Genomic DNA, 15,586 nt, shown 5'->3' with positions numbered 1-15,586 from the left:
CCTTTGTCTTGTTTCAGCAGCAACTAAAAAAGATGAAAAGAAGGAAGGTATGTTTTATGCAAAATTCCACTATGTCTTTTTGTGTGAACAATTCACCAGTATTCAGAGTTGGGTTTTGACAGCTATATGTTTTCTTCTACTTCACCTCACATAAAAGAGTTGACCACTTTTTCAAAAGTAATTTTTTTTTTTTTGAGAGGGTATCTCTCATATTTATTGATCATATGGTTGTTAACAACAATAAAATTCTGTATAGGGGACTCAATGCACGATCATTAATCAACCCCAAGCCTAATTCTCAACAGTCTCCAATCTTCTGAAGCATAACGAACAAGTTCTTACATGGTGAACAAGTTCTTACATAGTGAACAGTACAAGGGCATTCATCACAGAAACTTTTGGTTTTGATCACGCATCATGAACTATAAACAATCAGGTCAAATATGATTATTCGTTTGATTTTTATACTTGATACATATGTGAATCCCACATTTCTCCCTTATTATTATTATTATTATTATTTTTAATAAAATGCTGAAGTGGTAGGTAGATGCAAGATAAAGGTAGAAAACATAGTTTAGTGCCCAACTTAACCATTTTTTTTTTTTTTTTTTTTCTGAGAGGGCATCTCTCATATTTATTGATCAAATGGTTGTTAACAACAATAAAATTCAGTATAGGGGGGTCAATGCTCAATGTACAATCATTAATCCATCTCAAGCCTAATTCTCGTCAGTCTCCAATCTTCTGAAGCATAACGAACAAGTTCTTACATGGTGAACGAATTCTTACAGAGTGAATAAATTCTTACATGGTGAACAGTACAAGGGCATTCATCACAGAAACTTTCGGTTTTGATCATGCAATATGACCTATAAACCATCAGGTCAAATATGAATATTCATTTGATTTTTGTACTTGATTTATATGTTGATCCCACATTTCTCCTATTATTATTATTATTTTTATTTTTAATAAAATGCTGAAGTGGTAGGTAGATGCAAGATAAAGGTAGAAAACATAGTTTAGTGCTGTAAGAAGGCAAATATAGATGATCAGATGATCAGGTGTGTGCCTATGGACTAAGTATTAATCCAGGCTAGACAAGGGCAGCAAGACATCCACGGATGCAGAAGATTTCTCTCAAAGCAGGGGGGGTGAGGTTCTGAGCCTCACCTCTGTTGATCCCCAAATTCTCACCTGATGGCCCCCCTGCGACTGTGCCTGTCTTAGGTTGTTCCTCCCTTGAGGAATCTTACCCGTCTCTGGCTAACCAGTCATCTTCCGGGGCCATACAGGGAAATGTAAAGTTGGTAAGTGAGAGAGAAGCCATATTGTTTGCAAAGGTTAGCTTTTTACTTCTTTGCAGATTTATGCCCTGTGGCTTCTATGCCCAGCACTTGTCTCGAGGTATCTTTACCACCTGGAGGAATTATGATACTCGGTAAATTCGATATGAGGCACGAATTCTATTTAAGGTTTGTAATTAGGAAGGAAGAAGAAAAGCTATAGATGTAGCATATGAAGGAAACTTGGGAGGATTGATTATTTCTTTGACATATCTTCTTGTATAGTACCTTAAGTATGTATAGGTTTTAAACTACTAACTAATTTGCACACACATATTAACATAATAGGAATACGGTGACATAAACAAAGCAAATCTATAATTACCATCCATCTCCAGTGAAGCCAAGAAAACCATTTAGGCACCCTAGGCATTTGTGAAAATTTATCTATGATATGATGGATATTGTCCAACTGTACTTGAACCATCAGACAAATTAAAGCAGCCCATTTCTGGGATATGTTCACATCCCATAAGTTCTTTTAACCATAGATAGTCTATAGTCATGAGATTTTGGGGTGCTACAACTTGCACCCCTCCCAACTCCTGGTTGAGTTCCAACAGTACAGATCCAGTCAAATTCGTTGTCTCACTGTATGCACATGCCAGCCTAGACATCTCCCTCCTCCTTCTTATGGCAAGTCCAGGAGACGGTGGGCTGGATGCAGCCACAACCGCAGCATCGTCCGGATCCCTGTGGAGGCTTTTTGATGATCATCCCCTGGCACGAGTCCTCCAGAGAGTGCTGATGCCGGAAGCTCCTCCTCATATAGTATCTTAGTTCATTTTCTGGGTATCCAAGCTAGGCCTTGATCTTCTGCGTAGAAACAAACAGACCCTTTGCCCACACTTTGACATGCCCTCTATACCACTGTGCAGAACTCATTGGAGGTCAGCACACAGTAACTGCTTTCTTTTTTTTTTTTAATTAAGAGAAAGGAATATTATCAGAAAAGAGTACCTCCATAGCTGATCATCTGACACCCTTTAAGTGATCAACATTAAGGATATTTAAAGCATGCGTTGATCTTTGATTTACCAATAGTTTTATCCTGTTAAGGAGTAATCCCCCTTTTCTTTCTTTCTTTCTTTTTTTTTTTTAAATTTTTAATCTACACTTACCTGAAGAATACTATGTTTACTATGCTCTCCCCTATATCAGGTCCCCCCTAACAACCACATTACGGTTACTGTCCATCAGCTTAGCAAAATGTGGTAGAGTCACTACTTGTCCTCTCTGTGTTGTGCAGCCCACCCTCCCCTTTCTCCCTCCCCCGCATGCATGCTAATCTTAATACCCCCCTTCTTCTTCCCCCCCCTTATCCCTCCCTGCCCACCCATCATCCCCAGTTCCTTTCCCTTTGGTACCTGTTAGTCCATTTTTGTGTTCTGTAATTCTGCTGCTGTTTTTTTCCTTCAGTTTTTCCTTTGTTCCTATACTCCTCAGATGAGTGAAATCATTTGGTATTTCTCTTTCTCCGCTTGGCTTATTTCACTGAGCATAATACTCTCCAGCTCCATCCATGTTGCTGCAAATGGTTGGATTTTTCCACTTCTTATGGCTGAGTAGTATTCCATTGTGTATATGTACCACATCTTCTTTATCCATTCATCTACCGATGGACATTTAGGTTGCTTCCAATTCTTGGCTATTGTAAATAGTGCTGCGATAAACATAGGAGTGCATCTGTCTTTCTCAAACTTGATTGCTGCGTTCTTAGGGTAAATTCCTAGGAGTGGAATTCCTGGGTCAAATGGTAGGTCTGTTTTGAGCATTTTGATGCACCTCCATACTGCTTTCCACAATGGTTGAACTAATTTACATTCCCACCAGCAGTGTAGGAGGGTTCCCCTTTCTCCACAGCCTCGCCAACATTTGTTGTTGTTTGTCTTTTGGATGGCAGCTATCCTTACTGGTGTGAGGTGATACCTCATTGTAGTTTTAATTTGCATTTCTCTGATAATTAGCGATGTGGAGCATCTTTTCATGTGTCTCTTGGCCATCTGTATTTCTTTTTTGGAGAACTGTCTGTTCAGTTCCTCTGCCCATGTTTTAATTGGGTTATTTGTTTTTTGTTTGTTGAGGCGTGTGAGCTCTTTATATATTCTGGACGTCAAGCCTTTATCAGATCTGTCATTTTCAAATATATTCTCCCATACTGTAGGGTTCCTTTTTGTTCTATTGATGGTGTCTTTCGCTGTACAGAAGCTTTTCAGCTTAATGTAGTCCCACTTGCTCATTTTTGCTGTTGTTTTCCTTGCCCGGGGAGATATGTTCAAGAAGAGATCACTCATGTTTATATCTAAGAGGTTTTTGCCTATGTTTTTTTCCAAGAGTTTAATGGTTTCGTGACTTACGTTCAGGTCTTTGATCCATTTTGAGTTTACCTTTGTATATGGGGTTAGACAATGGTCCAGTTTCATTCTCCTACATGTAGCTGTCCAGTTTTGCCAGCACCATCTGTTGAAGAGACTGTCATTTTGCCATTGTATGTCCATGGCTCCTTTATCAAATATTAATTGACCATATATGTTTGGGTTAATTTCTGGGGTCTCTAATCTGTTCCACTGGTCTGTGGCTCTGTTCTTGTGCCAGTACCAAATTGTCTTGATTACTATGGCTTTGTAGTAGAGCTTGAAGTTGGGGAGTGAGATCCCCCCTACTTTATTCTTCTTTTTCAGGATTGCTTTGGCTATTCGGGGTCTTTGGTGTTTCCATATGAATTTTTGAATTATTTGTTCCAATTCATTGAAGAATGTTGCTGGTAATTTGAGAGGGATTGCATCAAATTTGTATATTGCTTTCGGCAGGATGGCCATTTTGACGATATTAATTCTTCCTAGCCATGAGCATGGGATGAGTTTCCATTTATTAGTGTCCCCTTTAATTTCTCTTAAGAGTGACTTGTAGTTTTCAGAGTATAAGTCTTTCACTTCCTTGGTTAGGTTTATTCCTAGGTATTTTATTCTTTTTGATGCAATGGTGAATGGAATTGTTTTCCTGATTTCTCTTTCTATTGATTCGTTGTTAATGTATAGGAAAGCTACAGATTTCTGTGTGTTGATTTTGTATCCTGCAACTTTGCTGTATTCCGATATCAGTTCTAGTAGTTTTGGAGTGGAGTCTTTAGGGTTTTTTATGTACAGTATCATATCATCTGCAAATAGTGACAGTTTAACTTCTTCTTTACGAATCTGGATTCCTTGTATTTCTTTGTTTTGTCTGATTGCCGTGGCTAGGACCTCCAGTACTATGTTAAATAACAGTGGGGAGAGTGGGCATCCCTGTCTGGTTCCCGATCTCAGTGGAAAAGCTTTCAGCTTCTCGCTGTTCAGTATAATGCTGGCTGTGGGTTTATCATATATGGCCTTTATTATGTTGAGGTACTTGCCCTCTATTCCCATTTTGCTGAGAGTTTTTATCATGAATGGATGTTGAATTTTGTCAAATGCTTTTTCAGCATCTATGGAGATGATCATGTGGTTTTTGTCTTTCTTTTTGTTGATGTGGTGGATGATGTTGATGGATTTTCGAATGTTGTACCATCCTTGCATCCCTGGGATGAACCCCACTTGGTCATGGTGTATGATCCTTTTGATATATTGTTGAATTCTGTTTGCTAATATTTTATTGAGTATTTTTGCATCTACATTCATCAGGGATATTGGTCTGTAATTTTCTTTTTTGGTGGGGTCTTTTCCTGGTTTTGGTATTAGGGTGATGTTGGCTTCATAGAATGAGTTTGGGAGTATTCCCTCTTCTTCTATTTTGTGGAACACTTTAAGGAGAATGGGTATTATGTCTTCTCTGTGTGTCTGATAAAATTCCGAGGTAAATCCGTCCGGCCCCGGGGTTTTGTTCTTGGGTAGTTTTTTGATTACTGTTTCAATTTCTTTGCTTGTAATTGGTTTGTTTAACTTTTGTGTTTCTTCCTTGGTCAGTCTTGGGAGGTTGTATTTTTCTAGGAAGTTGTCCATTTCTTCTAGGTTTTTCAGCTTGTTGGCATATAGGTTTTCATAGTAGTCTTTAATAATTCTTTGTATTTCTGTGGAGTCTGTCGTGATTTTTCCATTCTCATTTCTGATTATGTTGATTTGTGTTGACTCTCTTTTTCTCTTAAGTTGGGCTAGAGGCTTATCTATTTTGTTTATTTTCTCAAAGTACCAGCTCTTGGTTTCGTTGATTTTTGCTATTGTTTTATTCTTCTCAATTTTGTTTATTTCTTCTCTGATCTTTATTATGTCCCTCCTTCTGCTGATTTTAGGCCTTATTTGTTCTTCTTTTTCCAGTTTTAATAGTTGTGATGTTAGACTATTCATTTGGGATTGTTCTTCCTTCTTCAAGTGTGCCTGGATTGCTATATACTTTCCTCTTAAGACTGCTTTCGCTGCATCCCACAGAAGTTGGGGCTTAGTGTTGTTGTTGTCATTTGTTTCTATATATTCCTTGATCTCTATTTTGATTTGTTCATTGATCCATTGATTATTTAGTAGCATGTTGTTAAGCCTCCATGTGTTTGTGAGCCTTTTTGTTTTCTTTGTAGAATTTATTTCTACTTTCATACCTTTGTGGTCTGAAAAATTGGTTGGTAGAATTTCAATATTGTGGAATTTACTGAGGCTCTTTTTGTGAGCTAGTATGTGGTCTATTCTGGAGAATGTTCCATGTGCACTTGAGAAGAATGTATATCCTGTTGCTTTTGGATGTAAAGTTCTATAGATGTCTATTAGGTCCATCTGTTCTAGTGTGTTGTTCAGTGCCTGTGTGTCTTTACTTATTTTCTGCCCGGTGGATCTATCCTTTGGGGTGAGTGGTGTGTTGAAGTCTCCTACAATGAATGCATTGCAGTCTATTTCCCTCTTTAGTTCTGTTAGTATTTGCTTCACATATGCTGGTGCTCCTGTATTGGGTGCATATATATTTAGAATGGTTATATCCTCTTGTTGGACTAAGCCCTTTATCATTATGTAGTGGCCTTCTTTATCTCTTGTTACTTTCTTTGTTTTGAAGTCTATTTTGTCTGATATTAGTACTGCAACCCCTGCTTTCTTCTCACTGTTGTTTGCCTGAAATATGTTTTTCCATCCCTTGACTTTTAGTCTATGCTTATCTTTGGGTTTAAGGTGAGTTTCTTGTAAGCAGCATATAGATGGGTCTTGCATTTTTATCCATTCTATTACTCTATGTCTTTTGATTGGTGCATTAAGTCCATTTACATTTAGGGTGACTATTGAAAGATATGTACTTATTGCCATTGCAGGCTTTAGATTCGTGGTTACCAAAGGTTCAAGGTTAGCTTCTTTAGTATCTTACTGCCTAACTTAGCTCGCTTATTGAGCTGTTATATACACTGTCTGGAGAGTCTTTTCTTCTCTCCCTTCTTATTCCTCCTCCTCCATTCTTCATATGTTGTGTGTTTTGTTCTGTGCTCTTTTTAGGGGTGCTCCCATCTAGAGCAGTCCCTGTAGGATGCCCTGTAGAGGTGGTTTGTGGGAAGCAAATTCCCTCAGCTTTTGCTTGTCTGGGAATTGTTTGATCCCACCATCATATTTAAATGATAGTCGTGCTGGATACAGTATCCTTGGTTCAAGGCCCTTCTGTTTCATTGCATTAAGTATATCATGCCATTCTCTTCTGGCCTGTAGGGTTTCTGTTGAGAAGTCTGATGTTAGCCTGATTGGTTTTCCTTTATAGGTGACCTTTTTCTCTCTAGCTGCCTTTAAAACTCTTTCCTTGTCCTTGATCCTTGCCATTTTAATTATTATGTGTCTTGGTGTTGTCCTCCTTGGATCCTTTCTGTTGGGGGTTCTGTATAATTCCATGGTCTGTTCGATTATTTCCTCCCCCAGTTTGGGGAAGTTTTCAGCAATTATTTCTTCAAAGACACTTTCTATCCCTTTTCCTCTTTCTTCCTCTTCTGGTATCCCTATAATACGAATGTTTTTCCTTTTGTATTGGTCACATATTTCTCTTAGTGTTGTTTCATTCCTGGAGATCCTTTTATCTCTCTCTATGTCAGCTTCTATACGTTCCTGTTCTCTGGCTTCTATTCCTTCAATGGCCTCTTGCATCTTATCCATTCTGCTTATAAATCCTTCCAGGGATTGTTTCACTTCTGTGATCTCTTTCCTGACATCTGTGATCTCCTTCCGGACTTCATCCCACTGCTCTTGCATTTTTCTCTGCATCTCATCCCATTGCTCTTGCATTTTTTTCTGCATCTCTGTCAGCATGTTCATGATTTTTATTTTGAATTCTTTTTCAGGAAGACTAGTTAGGTCTGTCTCCTTCTCAGGTGTTGTCTCTGTGATCTTTGTCTGCCTGTAGTTTTGCCTTTTCATGGTGATAGAGATAGTTTGCAGAGCTGGTACAAGTGACCGCTGGAAGAGCTTCCCTTCTTGTTGTTTTGTAGCCTTTTCCTGGGAGAATAGCGACCTCTAGTGGCTTGTGCTGGGCAGCTGTGCGCAGACAGGGCTTCTGCTTCCTGCCCAGTTGCTTTGGGGTTTATCTCCGCTGTTGCTGTGGGCTTGGCCTGGCTGGGGCTGTTCCTCCAAAATGGTGGAGCCCCGTTGGAGGGGGAGCAGCCAGGAGACTATTTATCTCCGTAAGGGGCCTCTGTGCTCCCTGCTGCCCAGGGGGTTAGAGTGCCCAGAGATCCCCAGATTCCCTGCTTCTGGTCTAAGTGACCTGTCCTGCCCCTTTAAGATTTCCAAAAAGCACTCTCCAAACCAAAACAACAGCAGCAACAATGAGAGAGGGAACAGAAACAAAGAGAAAAAAAAAAGGAAAAAAAAGGAAAAAACAAGCGATTTTTTTTTTTTTTTTTTTTTGTCCTCAGGTGCCTGTCCCAGGCACCCGCTCACTGGTCCTGCTGCCCTGTCTCCCTAGCACCAGGGTCCCTGTCCTTTCAAGGCTTCCAAAAAGCACCCACCCACCGGTCCCGCAGGGAAGGAACGCTCAATATTCTTTGTCCTCAGGCACTGATCCCATGCACCCGCTCACCAGTCCCGCCGCCCTGCCTCCCTAGCACCGGGGTCCCTGTCCCTTCAAGGCTTCCAAAAAGCACTCGGCAAAAAGAGAGAAAAAAAAGAGGAAAAACGCGCGATTTCTTCCGTCCTCAGGTGCTGGTCTCAGGCACCCACCCACCGGTCCCACAGGGAAAAATGCGGGATATTCTTTGTCCTCAGGTGCCGGTCCCAGGCACCCGCTCACCAGTCCCGCCGCCCTGCCTCCCTAGCACCGGGGTCCCTGTCCCTTTTAGGCTTCCAAAAAGCACTCGCAGAAAAGAGAAAAAAAAAAGGGGAAAAACGCGCGATTTCCTCTGCCCTCAAGTGCCGGTCTCAGGCACCCGCCCACCGGTCCCGCAGGGAAAAACGGGGGATATTCTTTGTCCTCAGGCGCCGGTCCCAGCCACCCGCTCACCAGTCCCGCCACCGTGCCTCCCTAGCACTGGGGTCCCCGTCCCTTCAAGGCTTCCAAAAAGCGCTCGCCAAAAAGAGAAAAAAAAAAAAGGGGAAAAACGCGCGACCTCCTCCGTCCTCAGGCACCGGTCTCAGGCACCCGCCCCCAGGTCTCGCAGGGAGAAACGCGGGATATTCTTTGTCCTCCGGCGCCGTTCCCAGGCACCTCCTCACCGGTCCCGCCACCCTGCCTCCCCAGCAACGGGGGCCCGTCCCTCTAAGGCTTCCAAAAAGCGCTCGCCAAAAAAAAAAAAAAAAAAAAACCGCTCCGGTTTCTCTCCACCCGCCGGGAGCCGGGGGGAGGGGCGCTCGGGTCCCGCCGGGCTGGGGCTTGTATCTTACCCCCTTCACAAGGCGCTGGGTTCTTGCAGGTGTGGATGTGGTCTGGATGTTGTCCTGTGTCCTGTGGTCTCTATTTTAGGAAGATTTTTCTTTGTTATATTTTCATAGCTCTATGTGTTTTTGGGAGGAGATTTCCACTGCTCTACTCACGCCGCCATCTTGGCTCCGCCCCCTCAAAAGTAATTTAAATCTAATCTTTCTCAAGATATTAGGGATGAAACATAACCTCTCTAATTCCCAGTACTCCTATTGGCTTATTCTATTAGCAGTTTTCTCAAATTTCAAAAATATGCATAATGTAGACCCATTCACCTATATTAACTACTTATATTTCTGACACTGACAAGCAACTGATATTACTTGGTTCATTAATTTGCAAATAAGTCAGTCCTTCTCCTGCACACAACCTCCCTTTATCAGAACACCCTGATATGGAGTGAAATATTCCTTGCTGTCAAAGAAAAATTGCATTTGATGGAATTAAACAGGCAAGGAAAATTTCATTCAAGACTACTGCAGTGGGGTCAAGTCAATTCCAACATGAAAAAATGAGCGCTTAACTCCACGGGAACAAAAGGCCTGAGAGGTTCTCAGCTCTGAGGTGAGCTAGTGGAAAGGACTAGAGGATGCGGCTGCCGTGGGGGTGTGGCCAGCGTGATCAGGCTGTCTGTTTTTGCTAATCGTTCCTTACTGAAGTTAGGCCCCCACCCTTTCACAGACAGTGGGATATGGGGAGCTATTTCCTTCGATGATTACATTTCAAAGGAATGCCTCACAGGTCTTTAGAAAGATTTCTGGTTGTTGATTTATATTTCAAAGGGGCAGAGAAAGTATTTACAATTGCAAGTTTTCTAAAGTAAATGCTTCAATGAAAGGGAGGTAAGAGGCCTATAGCCAAGAAGAAAGCTATTAAAGCCTAGTCAAGCTGAGGGTTTAGTCTCAGTCACTGTGATTTTACTTAGAGATGTTTCTAATGCACCCTGACAACATTTAGACAAGATCTCTAGATATCACCAGTTTATTAATCTAGGCTTATTCTCTCAGTAAAACTAGCACGAGGATCTAAGCAATCACTTCTAACTTGGAAAATGACAGTTATATTCTAATTAGTGTTCATATAACCTCAGAAAAATAGTGTTATATTTTATATTTAGTCAGAATTTCACATAATCATGATAGTTTGTGAATCACATTCTGCCTCTGTTAAACAGAGACCTAAGAGTCAATAGATATAAAAAGTAAAATTATTTTAGCTGGTCATTATTTGTTCAGAGAAAGAAAACCCATAGTACCATAATAAAGTTAACTAAGACACCATAGTGCTTATTTTCAAGATATTGAAACCAGTATTAATTCCCCATATATACATAGCAGAGTATTTCAGTGTATTTTGGAAATTATATCATTTATATGATTAATATTATGGTTAGTATACAGAGATATTATAATAAAAAGAGGTAGTAAGTTTCTGGCACAGTTTTTGATAGACAAAAAGTCCTCAGAAATGTTACTCTTTCCCCCACTATTCCTTTTTAGGAATTAAAAATAATTTTCCATTTGACTTTGGTAAAGGAATGATATAAACAGTTTTTTCCCCTTCATTGGCATCCAAGCCAAAGTATATTAGACTTCTAAGTATATGGACAATATTCAAATTACAATTGCATAGCTTTTAGCTTTGTATCTGTTTTTTTTCCTTCATTGCTATGTTTCCAGGGTTTTTTGTTCTATTTTTTCCTGGATTATATGCCTCATTTCATTGTTCATTCTTTGAGAAACTGTCCATAATCAGTATACAATATTTGGAAAAGTTTGGAGAGCTGGGGTTTGCCAATGGAGAGTAAAGTGATCCACTAGCCGTCACAAGCTATATAAAGCTATATCCCTGATATGATGATGAAGATGGGGAGGGTGATGAGGATGTTACCATTTCCAAGGGGTTTAATATTATCTCTTATCTCTTGTTTGTTTGGAAAAGTTTTAGAATTGCTAAGATGATGACAGTTGAGAAAAAAGAGAGCTATCTAGAAAAATTGTCATTTTTCCCAATGCGTAACAGAATAGGTTTATTGTCTAAATAATATAGGCAGTCATTTGATTTTATGTTTCATGAGTTCCTACTTCCTTTTCTGTACCTCCTGTTAAACAGGGCAGTGAGAAATATAGACATAAGACCTCAATAAAGATCATAAAAATCTTTTCCATATGGAGAGGCAGGAAGCACATGTTTCTTTGAACATTTAATACAAATCACCATGTACAGTTTGGATTTTCAACCCTTTATTTTGTGCAAAGTTATTTCTACTCACATTCAGTCTTTTGGGGTATGGTACAAATATACTAATGGTTGACAACTTTGGAGAAAAAGAGAATCAGGAGGGTTTGGGAACTTAGAATTCTTGAGATCTTTTGTTAGTGAATTTTAAAATAAAACACAAAAGTGCATAACAATTTCCTTACTATCAAAGATGATCTGTTTACCAGGGCAAGACTTCTTGCAGTAGTAAACTCTGAAGATGTGTTTTTCATAATGTAATCTTAATCCTGCATGTTTCATCAAGTCTCTTTGAGAAAACTTAACAAGAGTGACCCTTGGCTCCATTGAGTTTTGCCCACCAATTTTACTGTTCTATTAGGAGTTTTGACATCAGAGTAACCATATGTTAGCCTAAGTGTAGTGGCGTTTTTGAATAAATATTCAACTTAGATCATTTTTGACAAGCTTTTTCTACTAAAGTTTCCTCTGTATACCACTCTTTCCCTTCCTACAGGCACTTTCCTTGTAATCTATTAACACACATCCCCCTGTACTTCCCATGAAGTTCTCAGAGTCAAAATCCCAATCAAATTGTATTTTTCTCTATACAATGTACTTATTCTCTACTTATGTAATCACCCCAGTCTCCTTGTAGACATCAAGACTAAAATTCTGGAGTAAGCTTCAGCTTCTGTTTTTCCTTTGCCCCTACATTTAGTCCTCAAGAATTTTTAATTTAGCTGAACTCTCTCTTGTTTAATACTTCCCAAAATAATTAGAAAAGCTGCCCATTTAGTTGTGAACTTACATTGCCATGCATGACCTCACATTGGTCTTACTAATGTCTCATGCAAACTAACACAATGATCTCCAAAATCTGAGGTTCTTGAAATATAATCAAGGTCACCTGGAGGTCCCTGAGAACCTTTCAGTGGTTCTGCAAACCAAAACTATTTTTATAATATATGAACTTATCATTTGCCTTTTTCACTCCCATCCTTCCTTGAGGATTCACTAGAGTTTTCCAGAGGCTATGATAGTGTGTGATATTGCAACAGATTGAATTCTTAGGCAGATAGGCAAATTCAACTGTCTTCTCATTTAGCCAGGCATTCACAAAAGTGTAAAACAAATCACCATTTTATTTTTGTACTGGAAAATGTATTTGTCATGTAAAATATATTATTTATGTTAACATGTAACAGGTTTATTTTTTTAATGCATAAATATATACTTCAAAATTTTTTCAGCTTTAATTATTAAAATTATAAACATTAAAAGAGCTACATAGATAAAAATTTTGGGGGTCCTTTAAAATTGTTAAGAACTTAAAGGAGTCTTGAGATGAAAAAGTTTGAGAATTTTGACGAAATAATTATCCTGCTTACAGTGTTATCTCTAAATATTTTGGAAGAAAATATTTATGAATCCTAGGGGCTGGAAAGCCTGTGAGTATTCCAATACAGGTCATCTTCTGAAGGATACAGGTTATCTTCTGAAGCTCCATTGAGAACTAGCCAGATTAAATTTATTGTTTACCATAACCAAATCTCATCAGAAGATTTGTGTTCCACAGTGTCAGTTACCACAGCCAGCCACAGTCTGAAAACAGATGATTCTCCCTCTGACTAATTTTCAGAGGGTTCAACAGTCACTAAATACTACATAGCATTCCCAGTCACTCACCTCACTTCATTTCATAATGTAGGCATTTTATCATCTCACATAATCATAAGAACGATGAATGCAGTACAAGATATTTTGAGAGAGAGACATCATAGTCACATAACTTTATTACAGTATATTATTGTTCTATTTTATTATGAGTTATTGTTAATCTCTTCCTGTATGTAATGTATAATTTCAACTTTGTCATGGGTATGTGTATAGGAAAACTATAGTAAATATAGGGTTCAGTATTATCCAAGGTTTTGGGCATCCACTGGGGGTCTTGGATAGTATCCCCTGTGGATAAGGGGGGACTACCACGCATTGCTAAAGATGGTGATTGATGAATTGAGCAGATTGTAAACACATCAGCTTTTAAGTCACAGCTGCTGAGGGCCTTGGTGTTCCTATTAAAAGACCTGTTCAGATTATTTGGCAAATAGTCTGTAGGGAAGTGTATTCACCGAGTAAGCTTTTGTAATTTCAAGCATTATGATTTTTTTGGTTGCTTAGATATTTTACTTGGACAAGTTTGCTGCTCTGTTGACACCTCATCAAAAGACATGATTTTATGAGAGTATTTAAGTACCGTTCACTACAGCTCCCAGTTCTTACAGGAAATATATTGGACTTTTTAAAAATGTACTTGGTTAGATCATGGTTTATTATTTTTTACATTTCTACTTCATGAAATATTTTACTTTATCTCAGTAAGTTCTATGCTTGCTTGATCCTAGACTTCATATTGATTTTTATTCTTCCATTTTAGTACAATTGATATCTAATACATTATATTATCAATTCATACCACTGGAGAGAAGGAAAACTATTAAAAACAACAGACGTTCCACAGATACACCCTTGCCAGCATCTAGGCAGAGAACAGAGGGTGGAAAATAATCTCCTAATGTGCCACATATTATCCTCTGTTCCACCATTCTTCCCAACTTTTATCTTCCGTTGTATTCCTGAATAACCCTGAGGTGTGCTCCTGTGTTTTCCATATTGGCTATGCTAGGCTCAGAAAACTGCTCACTGAGAATCACATAACCTTTGGACAGGTAGAATTCTATTTCAGTATACTAATAACTCAAGTGGCCATTGAATGATGCACTTCATACTTTTAGTTCTTGTGCTATAAAAATCTATGTATGCATATTACTAATAAATAGACATATGTGTAAGATGATATTAGTCATGTTCTTATATGAAATTTTTATATATAATGTTTTTCTATATATTTAAATTTCTTGCTTATCTGATTAGGATAATTACTCATGAAGGAAATGAATGAGAAACTGCTTATAAAGCATATGTTTTAGATTTCAAGTTTAGCCTACTCAGTTCCAGTTCCAGATGAGAAAATGAATATTAGAAAAAGATTGGGTTTTTTTGGCAGGACAGAATATTAAGAAAAATCTAGTATGAAACTTATTTTTGCTGTGCTATGCTGGATGTAATAGTGTTTTATAAATGTTTACAGAATTAAGTAAATGTTTTATTCCAAGCACCTATTATTTTTAAAAATCAGGTTTGTTTCTGTTTCCTGTAGACATGAAACATGCCCTATTACAGAAAAAAATAGAAATACAGAAAGAAGTCACAAAAACATCATTTTAATAACTGTATTTTCCTGCTGTGTGGAAATGCTATGATTTCCTTAATAGTTCCCCTACTTTTCAGAGAGTACTGTTTAATATCCCCATCATTAGTACGTAAAAATATTTAGTATGTAAAACTATTAAACAGAGAGCACTGTTTCATATTCCCATTATTTAGTACATAAAAACAAAAATCTTCCTATATGAAAAAAGAGAAAGAAGTATCTTCCTAAAAAAATGTTTACAATAATTTTATGTATTTTCTCTTTGGATTTCTAGAAGTGGAAATACTACATCAAAAAGCTTTCTCATTGCCATGACTTTCTAGATTCTTTCCCAAATTGCATTCCTAAAATGTGTTTCCATTTTATCACTTTCATGGAAAATGGTTGTTACTCCCACCAACTTTCATTTGTTATTTTTTCATAAAACAACTCAGTTGACCATCTAATTGCTTCTGGTGAGTAGACTCCTACTCAGTGTCATTCAAACATTTTAGGTCTATTACTTCATTGTGGAAGTAAAGCCATGGTACCAATCACATCACTGTAAGGCCCACAAATCCATTAACTTGCAAACTGTTGATGAATGTCTACTGTTCTAGGTTCTAAACCATGTAATTGTCAGTCAGAAAACAGTTTATCTGCCTTTTGCAAATATCAATTAATAGTTCATTATTATAATTATAATTTCAGTAATATTCAGAGAATTTCAAAATTGTGTTATTGAATAGAGTAAAAAATACAGAAGATACAAAATAAAATATTCTAAGCAAAGATTTAAGTTGCCTCTATCCTAAACTAAATGAAGGCAAAACCTCTTGTTTTTATTTTAAAGTGGTAGGAACAGTCAGATGGCCTAAATACTGAAAAATAATAAATTTCTCAAATTTAGGCTGAACACCCAAAA

The 15,586-nt window shown here is 38.2% G+C and overlaps 1 protein-coding gene across 16 annotated transcripts in view; it reads left to right on the top strand.

The window, feature by feature from the left end:
* TRDN (triadin) overlaps positions 1-15,586 on the top strand; it is a 486,197-nt gene that overhangs the window by 334,963 nt on the left and 135,648 nt on the right. For 14 of the 16 annotated variants that reach the window (XM_073219550.1, XM_073219549.1, XM_073219541.1 and 11 more), the window contains one exon: positions 18-47. In XM_073219550.1, the coding sequence (XP_073075651.1) occupies positions 18-47 (30 nt within the window). The remainder of the gene's footprint in view (positions 1-17; positions 48-15,586) is intronic. The other 2 variants (XM_073219542.1, XM_073219538.1) reach the window with 1 other exon arrangement.

The sequence above is a fragment of the Manis javanica genome, chromosome 13 (assembly GCF_040802235.1).
Source record: "Manis javanica isolate MJ-LG chromosome 13, MJ_LKY, whole genome shotgun sequence".
NCBI classification, from domain to species: domain Eukaryota; kingdom Metazoa; phylum Chordata; class Mammalia; order Pholidota; family Manidae; genus Manis; species Manis javanica.
This window is presented reverse-complemented; position numbering and strand designations above follow the sequence as displayed.